Genomic DNA, 13,063 nt, shown 5'->3' on the forward strand with positions numbered 1-13,063 from the left:
GCGGCTGGAGGCGGAGAACAGCCTGCACCTGCTTCCAAGGGGCACAACCATCCGTGATACCTCGGCCTCCCACGGGGCATTTCTGGGCTCACGTCGGGATTTTCGGGATGAAAGGGAGGTGGCCAAGCATGCTTGGAGCCATGTTCCGCGCCGCATACGGTCACCGAAGCGGTAAATGTGTCCCCGCCGTGGCCGGGCAGCGACATTCCCGCCCCGCACGGCCCCGGGCGCGCCGCGGAGCCCGGCAGCGCTCCCATCGCCCCCGGACACTGCCGCCTCCAATCTGTTTTGTTTAAATCACCGGCTCAAAGCAGCCACAGAAAAAGGAAAAAAAATAAAAGGGGAGTTAAAAAAAAAAGTAGAAAAAGGGGAAAGAAAGAGATAATTACTCCCTCTACACCTAAGTTCTGCTGTGGTAATGCCAAAACGCAGCAGTGTATGTGTCCAGGGTATTTTTTTGTTTGTATTTTTTTTTTTTAATTGAAAATGAAAATACTGTTTTTTAGAAAATACACTGAGGATACCCACAGCACAGCCGTGTTTGAAAAACATTCACCAAACACATCAGGACCAACTAACTTCAACACACTGGTGGCTGCTCACTCTGATTGCTGCCACACTTGATTTGAAGTTTCACGGGCTCCCTCTAAAAATATGCTAATCTGCAAACATTTACAGAAGGCAGCGACTCCCCTGTGGCAATACATGAAGTTTAAATTGTGTAAATAAATATACGCAGGTAAATTACAAATAATAAAAACTTTTCAGTTCAGCGAAAAAGTAAAAATGAAGTTCACTCACCAGAAATAAAAAAAAAAAAAAAAGAAAAGGGAAAAAAAAAAGACCAGAACCCAAACAATAAAAACCTCCATCACAACAACAACAAACACCAAATAACCAAATAATGGTTTTGGTTTAGGCCTTGACCTTACAAGAAAACCCCCAAACAATCACAACAACAAAAAGCAAACACAAACCTCTACCCCAAACCAACCAACCAAAAACAGAAATAAAAGGGAATTTAACTTGCCATGCAAAACAAAATGCAATTTATACTTGCTCCTTTTGCCCTAGCAATAGTTGTCACTTGTAAGAAAGCCTTAAAAAAAAAAACAAACTGCAAAGCTTTAACTGCATTGTACAAACACAAATTTTACTTTCTTGCAAAATATGCTCATGTAAATAATGATAACTCAGATTCTGGAGTTGTTCAATGTGAGTTGAAAAACCTTCTTGTCAAGGAAAATATGCAGCTGATATTTAGGAAGGTTTTCCTGTAATTAACTCCCCCTTGAGGATTTTCAGCTAGCAGCAGTAAAATTACCATCAGTGTACTAACACACACCACATGCACTCTTAGTCACTGCCCTACCAGCACTCTCTTGAAGATCAAAAAAAGTAAAATAGAACAAAACCACTTAAAGATGAAGTCCAAGATAATAAATTATTTTCTTTCTTTTCCTTTTTGGTCTTTTTTTTTTTTTTCTTTTAATGCAGGCAAAATATATTTGTTGTTTCAAAAACCTAGTCTGCACTGTATGTACCTGCCATTTTTTGCTTCCTCTACTAGAATCTGTGTTATACTGAAAATGCTGATTTCAAACTAACTCTCTACCTATTCTTATTTAATATTTAACTCCGAGCCAAGATCAAAGGTTAATACTTTATACTCAGTACAACTTCTCTAAAATGTTACTATGTCCTTTAGTCTTTAAGTAAAAATAAAATCTACAGCAGCTTCCAAACCAAAGATGACTGGACAATAGAAATATTGCCCTATCTTTTGCATTTACTTGGATTTTAATTCTTTCCCCAATTACTGATATTCTGCTGATTCAAAACCATACATCTTATGTATGTGCCTTTTTCAACAGGAGATCTTAGACCCTGAATGATTTCAGTCCATTTGTGTAAACTTTTGTCATCTCTTTGCAGATGATGTTAGCTATCAGTATTTCCTGACATGCATGAAACATGTGTTAAAATTAAACACAGCTTAAACACAGGCACAGGAAGATGCCTGTCTACACACCTGCAGACAGCAGCTAGTGAAAGGTAATGCTACTGGAAGGCAGTGAGACATCACACTCTGAACCAGAATCTGCTTTTTCTGTACTTATGTAAATAAAGCAAATCTGCCTTTTCTGTACTGGTGTGCATAAAGCAATCTGCAATCAACACTCTCATGTTAACATGTACAGCTGCACAGAACAGAATATATTCCACATGGATTCACCTATTCTTCTGTAGATAAATGCACTGGAGTAGGAAGGCCATGGTCTAGTTCTCTTTATATATTTACTGATTAGACAGATGTATGATGGAGCATGACATCGCATGACAAACTCCAATCCCACATAAGCACAGAGTTATATTACACTGGATTTCATATTTCAGGTCACAAACCCTGCTCTGCCTTCTCTAACCACTCTGTCAGGCCTGCCTATGTTGGTGTGACCAGATCCTCTGGCTCCAGCCCTGAAGCTCTAAGCACAAACTCCCACACACCTTTCCAAGATCAAGATCTCCAGGCATGGCCTATGTATTACTCTGTATTGCTCTAAACACAACAGTCTTCTAGCACACAACTTTTTTTTTTTTTTTTTTTTTTTTTTTTTTTTTTTTTTGTAACTGGTAATTATACCAGGAAAAGCAACTGAATTAAAAGGCATTAAAAAAAATCCTTATTATGTATCTTTTTTTTTTTTTACAAAAGACTCCCAGAAGCTTTCCTCTACTCTCCCTACTTCTTTAAAAACATAACAGTGAAAAAAACCAATCATTTTCAGAGCAAGTTTTTAAAATATTATCTTTCTAGCTGAGGCAAAGCAAACTAAACAGTCGACTACAATACTTGAGATGATCACCTGCTGGCCCCTTGCAGCCACAAAGCCCTGAACTCTACCTGTTGCCTTGATGGAAATGCCACAGACTGTTTTAATTATTCATCCCCAAATTTTTAACAAACATAAATTAAAAACCCCAATAAATCACTTGCTAAAAATCTTGATAAAGTATGTACTAGCTGCTAAAGATTCCCTCGCAAATACTGCATTTTGGGGTCAATTTCAAAATCGCAACAGGTTTACTCTCTTTTTTTCCTCCACATTTATATAATTTTGGTTATATTTCTATACAGTAAGGTGAAAGGAAGAATAGAGAAGAGTTAACTCTCTCCATCCCAAACTTTCTACCACAGCACCTTCACCTTTCTTTCCGTTCCCCACAATACACCATTAGACTGAGTTTTATAAATAGCTAGTTGGAAGGATCCTTTTTTTTTTCCCTTTTCCCTTTGAAAAATTACCTAAAGCCTTTTTTTCTCAAGCAAGTTAATGTGAACTTGGAAATGGCAATTAAATTGTCAGAATTAAAAAAATTTGTTTTTAACTAGAAGGTAGCCAGAAGTATAGTCATGGGGCTGGTATTGATTGTCTGAACAGAGAACATTAGTCTTCAGGTATTTATTCTGCCACCTCTGCACCAGAGGTTCTCCTTCAAATCAAATCAATCCTTGGAAAAGATTGGTTCTTGCTCCTAAGACACATAACTAGGCTGCAACAGAGCTGATTGTTGTTGTCCTCTCTAGGTTTTACTGAACAATATCTAGGCTTCCAATTGTTTCTGAATCATTTTCACAGTTGCAAAATGTGATGATTCCTACACTGTGAGTTCTCTGGGGTGGAGAATACATCTAGTTGTATTTGTAAGACACCAAGCAGTTGATAATGTGTATCTTCTAATGAAAGTGAGCTAAAATCCATGTTATCAAGCATGGTTACTGCTTGTACTGTTCCATTATTTATCCACTATTTTTCCCCTGCCTCCCTTTTGGCAAAATCCCTTATGTCCACTTTCAGGTTTTGGTCTGTGATGTTTTGAATAAAACTTAAATAGGCAATAGGGAACCTTTTATACATTATCTAAAAATGCTTTTTCTTCAGAGGCATGTAAAATTAATTGAAATTGAATAATTAATGAAAAATTATTGATATGAAATCATAACATACTGGAGCAAATACTCTGTAAATACTAGGGATATCTACATCATGAAAGTCTGGTTCCAAAAATCTGAGAACAGTTGGAATTTCTGAGATTAAACTGGTTAATATTAGAAGTTTACAAACACATTTCAGAAAAAAATTTATTAAATGGCCACTCCAGTTATCTTTTTGATAACTGTACCTTCTAAAACTCAAGAAAAATACCCAAACAAACTAAAAACAACAAACCAAGAGAGCCAAATACAAAATGAAACAGTAAAAATCCCAACTACCTTTACACTCCTATACATTGTATACAGTTTCCAGTTCAATTTAAATTTGTACTTCAGTCACAGATTTTACACCTTGCCAGTGGAAGTCCTTGGAAAAAGACAGTTGTATGTGTACACCCACTCAGGCAGATAAAAACTATCTATAATTTCTGAAATCATATTAAATAATGATTTAGGGTAATCTAAAATACCCACTGGATAGATAAAGAAACAGAAAGACAAAAGAAAACAAAGACAGTATGAAAATTCAGACTAAAACAACACCAGGAAATTAAACAAAATAGAAGGCTGTTAAGGATGTCAAAATCTAAATAGAAAGGCATATAGAAAACAATTATGTATATTTAAATTACCAAAGTTAGTTACCAGCTATGCTTATTAGCTACTTCTGAAATAGGGCTACTTTTATTCATTCTTCCTTTGTATTGACAAAAACTGTTGTCCTATCAATTACAAACTGATTATAAACCACAGCCCTTGAAACACAGCATGGATTAGTGAAATTATCACATTAGTATGAAATATGAATAATTGCATTACTATGTCTTTACTTGTGGAAGAATTAGTTACCCAATTTTAAATGGTTGCTCTAAATATTTTTCAGTAAAAATAAAGATATTTTTTAATTTTTGATAACCATCATAAAGATTAAATATGAAAATACAACTGGAATACATCAAACTTTGACAAGATCTATTTAAATTAAAGTACACATAATATTAAAACTCCATGTTCATCCATAGAGTTTTAAACAGATAAAACCCTAGTGCCCATAAAGTCCATGGTATAGGAACAACACATCATATCAAGAACAGCAATCCCCAAAGCAAAAAGTGGGGTAATTAATTCTACATCTTGTTCTTCTTTCTATAGTCAAAGATGTAGATGTACCAAAATGTACAAACATTGCTTTCAGATCACTTTATTGACTATTCTCTGTATGGTCATTTATTTCAGAGGACTGATGTCACATTTGGCATTATATCAGCTGACATATTGTAGACATTTTCTCCCAGAAATGGCTCTTTAAGGCTGAGTGCAAGAGGTTAAGATGCCTGACAGAAACCAAATTTATGACAGTGATGTTCTTCTACAGTTATACAACACTCTTAACAGTCTAAAATTAATAAACTGCATCCTCCTCCCTCCCCAGTTTGTATGGGCATATGTATGCATGCATGTATTCAATAATTCACAAGCTAAAAAAGAAACAAAAAACCTAAAAAACTAAATTCAAATTATTTGCCCCATGACTTGTGCCTACAAGGTGAAAGATACTCAGCTTTAATTATAAGCAAGTTATTTTTAAGTACATGACTTTTCTACCTTATCAGTGTACCCTCCTTAGATAGCAAAGACATAAAATTTTGTACTAAACCCCAAAGTTTACTGGCTTTGGGTGTGGTTTTGTTTGTTTGTTTATATTTTGATTTACTATAGAATTCTCAAACTATTGTATAAGTTTGGTAAATACTTTCCCCTCTAGAATGAGTATAGCATCTTGCATCAGACTGATCCTAAGTTATGAATGAGGAGTAACAACTGTAAAAAAAGTAATCTCCTTTTTTAAAATCACCAGGTAGAAATGATTATTACTATTTTGCTGCTTGAGCAATACTTTGCATGTCAGCATTTGCTACTCTTTATTTCATATAAAATTCTTGCAGAAAAGCTTGAGGACTTAAGCAAAGGTACAGTTTAGCTTGTAGAAGTGTTATTTCTCTTTCAACATATCTGTAACAGTAAGTAGATATGCGCTAACTGAAATAACCGGTGTAGATTTTGAACAGGAAAAATTCTTCTGAAGTTACTAAAGTATAAATATGTAATTTACACAGAAGTCTGTCCAGGGATTAATGGCAAAATTGCATCCACTTTCCTTCTGCCTGGTGAGGACTGTAATTGTTGTATGCAAAGTATGCACCACCCAGCCCAGCTGAGATGGGAAGAAGGAGCTCAGCAAACACCAGTGCTGCTGCTGTGAAGGAACGGCCAGGTTATCTCTGTATGGAAAACACGCCCAAAAGGCAATGCCAAAAAGCCTTTGCTTTGGGACCATTTACTAGCATCCTACAAGGACAAAGGTCCAGCCTCTCCCACCACGTACTGTAATGTGCTGCTGGTAGCAGGAGGCAGATTTTATACTGACCATGCTCTTCAGCTGCCCTGAGTGTCGCTTCAGGATGTGTCGATCCAAGGGGGTTATGCACAAATCGTCGCCGGCGCCGCAAGTCATCTTCCCAGTAGTCGAGGCGCCAGAACTCACGAGGACGACTACAATGAAACAGAGGAGCCACATATGTTAACAATTATCAACCAGCATGGTAGCGCTGAATTTCTGCATAAAGCTCTCCTTGTTTGCACTGCTTTTGCCTTTTTTTTCCCTTACCTCCCCCCATTTCTGCAATCTTTTACTTAGGTATGTCCTTGAAAATAACAATATCACCTTCCAGTCTAAGGAACTCCTTTCCCTTTTTTCTTGGAAGGTGAAATGAGCACTAAATACATCATTTTGAAATGAATTGCTGACAGTGTGATCAGTTTCCCCACACTCTAGTGGCATGTGCTCCGATTTCAGCCTCATTTCAGCCTCAGCAGGGCACCTTTCTCAGTGACTGCATTTATAAACCAGAATAGGGAAAAGGCTATTATAAATATGGTATAGCATTACCTATATTAATCAAAGTCTGTCCCCCTTCATTTTTCTTCCTAATTTGTGCTTTTTTGCACAAGGTCAGTAAATCATGACATGAATTCTTGGTCCAGAAAGTGTTAACTTTAATGAATACCTCAGTTACATGGTTATGTCTGTGATAATAAAATATTACTCTGTTTAGATGTGCAGGAATTTAATTAAAATAATCTCTTTAAATATTCATTACATTTAGCCCCTGAGGCTTAGAACAACATGAGAAAATGCATTTCTTTTCCATTTACTGTTTTTAAATAAACCATTCCAGGAGAGAGAAACAGCAATCTATTTTCGAGCAAATCAGATTGCATTTCTGGTTTATGTAGTTGTGTTTTTACATTTAATTAAAAACTACATGTTATGATCTGTAATAGTTGCTACATAGAAAGCATACTTTTAAAAAATAGCATCTAGAAAAGGTTGTATCAAATTCATTATCTTCCATTTTATGCTCGAAATATACATAGATCTTTTTAATACCGCCATATATAGATAAGTGCCAGTTACTATCTGTTTAGATGATCATGAATGAATGTCACTTTAAAACAGTATTTTAGCCCAGAGAATGTACAGAAAATGCCAATTTCAGGTATGGCAAATAAACAAACAGAAAATACTTGAGGCATAGAATAGCCATGATATCCTGAAAATGTTATGCTCAGACTAAAAAACACGGACTTTGTTTACAGAGCCAGTATTAAAACAACAGATGAAGATGCAGACATATATATTCAATTCCTGATCCAGGAGCTAATAGAAAGTATACCTGTCAACACTGACAAATGAATAGGCACAACTAATTTACAGATCACAATGTTAAAAATACTTGTTATCTAGATTTGTAGTTCTGAGGATTAAAGCCAGAAATTAGTTTTATTTAAGGTAAATTAAGGTTTCAAACAAATGTAGTTACAAAAGCCAGAATGATTTGTATAACACTACTCTGAAACATGATTTGTAGATATTAAAAATTCAGGCTGAAAATAATTTTATCAAAATGAGGGCTGTCTTTTCAGTCTTCATTAAAATTCTATGCTTATTTCTAACACCAAAGAAAAGGCAGTGCTAGTCTTCACCCTCCTAATTGCTTCATTTCAGAAAAATACTGAAGTATTGGAATGAAATTCCCCAGTATCCTATTTTCACACTTGTCTGTATTACAGTCATGCTAAAATTGGGCTGCTCTGATTATTAGACCCAATGATTTTGGAATAATTAACCAAAGAAAAACTACAATATACAGGAATATATGGGTTTATTCAAAGGTCTATTAATAACTTAAAATTCTCCATTAGTGATTATAGAAAAAAAAGCAGAACACAGCTGGCTATGTGCATGCCTTTGATAGTCGTAGAACATGGATAGGCACTTCATCATTCTGCCTTCCTACATTTATCTGTTAAAATTATTATCAAATATCAACCAGGATGCAGTCGTGAATCACAGCCTGCTCCTCGTCTTCAGGGGAATGATACAATGAGGGTCTATTCACCAGGGTGGCAATAGGCACGAGTAATTAGTTCCCTGGACTGGGATCTCCTACAAAGCTTATTTCAGTCGGCAACACAAACATATGACAATGAAAAGCTAATGGAAGCCACTAAAATTTGTTAACCTTTTCTGCCATCAATCCTTCTAGTGTTCTGGGCTACAGTATTATGCAAAGATGGTAAATTATTAATTTGTCATTCATCTACCTCGCCACAGTTTTGATAGAATTAAGTGATGCCATTCTTCTGGATAACAACTACAGCACATTAAAAAACTATGCTAAAATTATTATGAAAATAGGTAATAATGATCAGGCATGAAATATTATCCTCAAACATAATATATCTTTAGTCCTTTGCTTTTATTTTCAGTTCTGAATATGAAATTTGCATAGGATTCCATTTCCTTCAGTGTTGCACTGATTATTCGCACACAACTACATAACCACTATTAGACTATGTATTTCAGTATTTGTAAGCATTGGCAACCACTGCATTATGAGAGGGGAAAAAAAATATCTATTCTTTGCACATAGAAAAATGTAGGATTTGTAATTTTCTCTTCTTCCCCCCACCCATGCCCCCTCTCCCCTTCCCTTTGTCCTGCGTTCCCTTCCCACTCCCCCTCCCCCCGCGGTCCTGTGTCCCGACCCTGCGTTCCCTTATCACTCCCCCTCACCACGCGGTCCGGTCCCTGTCCCCCGCCCCCCTGCTTTTCCCATCGCTGTCCCCGGGATTTCCCTGCCCCTGTCCCCTGCCTCCCATCCCATTGGCCGTGGCTGAGGTTTCCCCCTGGCCCCGGCACGGGGTATAACCGAGCCCCGCTCAGTGCCCCGGTGTCTCGGGAACATGCTCACACAATCACACAATAAACACGTGTTTGCACCTGAGCCCCGTGTCGCCATTTTTTCTGTTTCCGCGCTAAAACTGAGCCTCGCAGAGCCGAAGGGGAAAAGTGGCCGCCACCTCTCCCCTCCTCCCGCTGTGCCCGCAGGCGCCCGCCTGGAGCCGATCTAGCACGGCAACAAATGGTAGCAGAAGATGGCTATTTCCATTGATTTGTGAAAGGAGGGAGAGAGAAAGGAACTCTGCCGCTGCAAGAGCTCTGCAGACGCTAAGAGGAGTGGATTCACCGGGCGGAAAAATAACCTGAAGCTCCGGGACCCTCTTCCGTCCTCGCCGGCGTGCTCTCTAACCCGCCCAGGATCAGCCGCGCTGTGGGGGCAGCCAGACTGCAGGGGCCGGGAGCCAGGTAGACTTACCCGAGGACAAAGAGGACAGTTTGGCAGTGGCTCGATGGACTGAGCTCAAAGACTGGCCCGTCAGGGGGACGGCATTTGAATGGAGACCAGAGGTTGACAGTGGCCAAACCCAAAGTTTCAGGGACAAGCTCTGGTAAAGGGAACACCCAGGCTTCTGGGAGAGCCAAACTGCGAAAGAATACGTCCTTAGTTCGGCGCGATTTTCCACCACCGAGGAGAGAGATAGAGATTTCACCGCACGAGCCCGGAGGGTAAGTTGGGTCAGAGCAGGGTGGGACTCTGGCGGGCGGCTGAGCTACCTTTTTTTCTTTTCTGAGTTTTAACCACCCTCTGTGCCCAGACAGGGACTGTAGGCTTGCATGTCTCTGGCAGCCAGGAGGCTTTTTCTTTTCCGAGGAGGACACAACCTCGCTCGGTCTTTTCTGGGGTAACTCATACTGGAAAGCTCCTTCTCTTTCTCGGAAAGCTGCCTTTTCTACCCTCTCCTCCCTATTCTGGGCTATGGGGGCAGGGAGGGTCGAAAGGACACCAATGGGACAGAATTGTAAATGGCGACACATCAGCTATGGGAGAATTGTTAACATTCTAAGAGAGGCCCTTCACATCCACGCATTTCATCGGCTCCCAGCCGCGTCGGGCCCCTCTCCTCTAGACTTTCCCCTCGGCTTCTGTGAAGCCCCCCCTTCCCTTTTCCCCACAGACTTCCCCAAACCTTCTCCCTTGGGGATGGCAGCGGCCGAGCCGCCCCAAGCACCCTGCCGGATACTGTTATCCTCCCTTAGGGGTGGCATTGGCCGTGCCTCCCCAGGTGAGATGCAGTGTACCCGGCACCCCCTCCCAAGATGGCGCTGGCCACGCTACAGGGACCCCATTTTCCCGCCTTGACCCTTCTCTTCCGCCCACATTTTCCCACCAGCCCCACCCATCCCCAATGGCCCTGCACCATCCTGCAGCGAGCTAGCCCCTATTGGGGGGGAGGTGAGGTTGGATTAATCCCTTAGTCCTTCTTCTGGCCCCCCCTCTGATGGGAGGGATTGCCGGAGGGGTCCCTCCATTAGAGGACCAGAGCTCCACTGTTTTCCTTCCCCTGAAACAGTGGCGCCCAGGTTCACCATTTATCCCATCTCCTAAATGTATCTTGCCCAAAGTTCCCTTATTATTTCAATACAAGTCTTCCCCATTGATAATTTGGAAATAACTTCTTGGATTGAGTTATATCTTATAGAAGGAAAGATCATCCTCTCTAATTACTGCCCACAATGCTATGCCAACTTCGTAATCAAATTGGAGAAACCACATCACTGTTTGCTACATGCTTCTGCTCTGCTAGAATTTGAAAACCACAAGCATCGCGTCATGAATCCTGCTTTCATCCTCAATACAGAATGCGTTTATGATAATTTTGTACCCTTTATCTTAAATTGTAATGTGGAAAAGGTTTTTGCCCCATTCATTGTAACTATGCTTGGTGTATCACTTTGTGATGTCTCTCGAATTTGTAACATTGCTAACTTGTTTTTACCTCAGAACTCCCTTTCCTTTATGTAAATTCAAAAGATTGAGCTGTAGGATTTGTAATTTTCTCTTATTCCCCCCCCATCCCCCTTCCCCCCTTCCCACGTGTTCCCCCTTTGTCCTGCGTCCCCTTCTCACTCCCGCTCCCACCGCGGTCCCTTGTCCTGACCCTGCGTTCCCTTATCTCTCCCCCTCACCATGCAGACCCATCCCTGTCCCCCGCCCCCCCGGCCTTTCCCCTCACCATGCGGTCTGGTCCCTGTCCTCCACCCCCGCCGCCTTTCCCATCGCTGTCCCTGGGATTTCCCTGCCCCTGTCCCCTGCCCCCCGTCCCATTGGCCGCGGCTGAGGTTCTCCCCCGTCCCGGCACGGGGTATAACCGAGCCCCGCTCGGTGCCCCGGTGTCTTGGGAACACGCTCACACAATAAACACGTGTTTGCAGCCGAGCCCCGTGTCGCCATTTTGTCTGTTCCCGCGCTATAACTGAGCCTCGCAGAGCCGAGGGGAAAGCGGCCGCCGCCTCTCCCCTCCTCCCGCTGTGCCCGCAGGCGCCCGCCCGGATCCGATCTCACACGGCAACAGAAAAACATCCAAAGAACCTCTGCAAAGCTAAAAATAAACACCTGTGTTGACTAATTGTTACAAGTGAGCCATTTTTGAGGGCAGCTACTGGGAAAAAATGCATTTTTGAACCAATATACACCAGTTCATATTAGAACCAATACAAACCAGTACACCACAAAGCTACTCCAACACACTGCCTTACAAGTAAGAACAACTAACCACTGCGGTCACGTCCCCAAAAGGCAATGCTGTACCATGCTTTGTACCTCTGCAACCGGGGGAGACGGACAGAAATATTGCTCTGATTTGGGCAGAAGTGACTGCTGGCAGACTGAAGGACTGTGAAGTAAAGGGCCAAGGAGGCAGATCTTGGGGATATACAGGGGACATTTGACAACAGGTGTTCCTGGCCCTGCAGTAAAGGCTGCCATATGGACTAAAGGTGCTATATGGCCTGGATCGATGAACCTAAGTACTCAATTAGTCTAAATGCAAGAGCAACATCACTCAAGGTATCAGGGATTTATGAATTATAAATCATATGATTTGCATGGATTTGTCAGGGCTCTCTCCAACATGATACACAGTAATTAGTGGTTCCTTAGTAACAATATTGACTGAATAAAAAAAAAAAAGCTTTTCTATTGTTTTATTCAAATAGCATAACCATTATATTGCTTTATTTTTCCAACAGTTTCCCAAATTACCAGGCTATGTACTCAGAATTGAGATAATACCTTCCTCTCATTCCCATGCACCTAACTTCATTGTTAAAATTGTACAGAGATGAGATCAAATTTAAAATAACCAATATAACCTGTTCCCTCAGGATTTTGTGTCACAAAAAAAATAAGTCACTTCACAGTGGGCAGTGAGGAAAAGTCTAAATGCTCATTTATCTCCACTATCAGAACAAGAAACATGTATTTCCTATCAGTTTCAAAGATTAGGACAATTGGAGACAAAACATACCAACTGCCATACTAGTCTTATTATGCTGTCATAGCAAAGGTATTTTAGGCATGGAAACTACCTATTAGTAGTTTAGCTCACACCCTTACAGATTTAAATTGAATACAAGCCATACCAGAGAACAAGGAGAGAATAATGCAATTGCTGAAGAATTACTTCTTGTAATGTCTTACTGACTGTGTATTTCGAGATACTCTGCCATCCCAGAAAAGAAACAGTCAACACACCAGTGTGGTTTGTAAAGGGTAAGGAAGAGGAAAGAAAATGCAAACCTACAAAAACAAGGAAATC

At 40.4% G+C, this 13,063-nt stretch overlaps 1 protein-coding gene across 6 annotated transcripts in view; it reads right to left on the bottom strand.

The window, feature by feature from the left end:
• LRBA (LPS responsive beige-like anchor protein) overlaps nucleotides 1–13,063 on the bottom strand; it is a 368,276-nt gene that overhangs the window by 169,971 nt on the left and 185,242 nt on the right. For 5 of the 6 annotated variants that reach the window (XM_072928718.1, XM_072928719.1, XM_030270329.4 and 2 more), the window contains one exon: nucleotides 6,426–6,550. In XM_072928718.1, coding sequence (XP_072784819.1) covers nucleotides 6,426–6,550 — 125 coding nt within the window. Of the gene's footprint in view, nucleotides 1–60; nucleotides 6,386–6,425; nucleotides 6,551–13,063 lie in introns of those variants that run through there. The other variant, XM_072928720.1, reaches the window with a different exon arrangement.

The sequence above is a fragment of the Taeniopygia guttata genome, chromosome 4 (genome assembly GCF_048771995.1).
Source record: "Taeniopygia guttata chromosome 4, bTaeGut7.mat, whole genome shotgun sequence".
Classification (NCBI taxonomy): Eukaryota; Metazoa; Chordata; class Aves; order Passeriformes; family Estrildidae; genus Taeniopygia; species Taeniopygia guttata.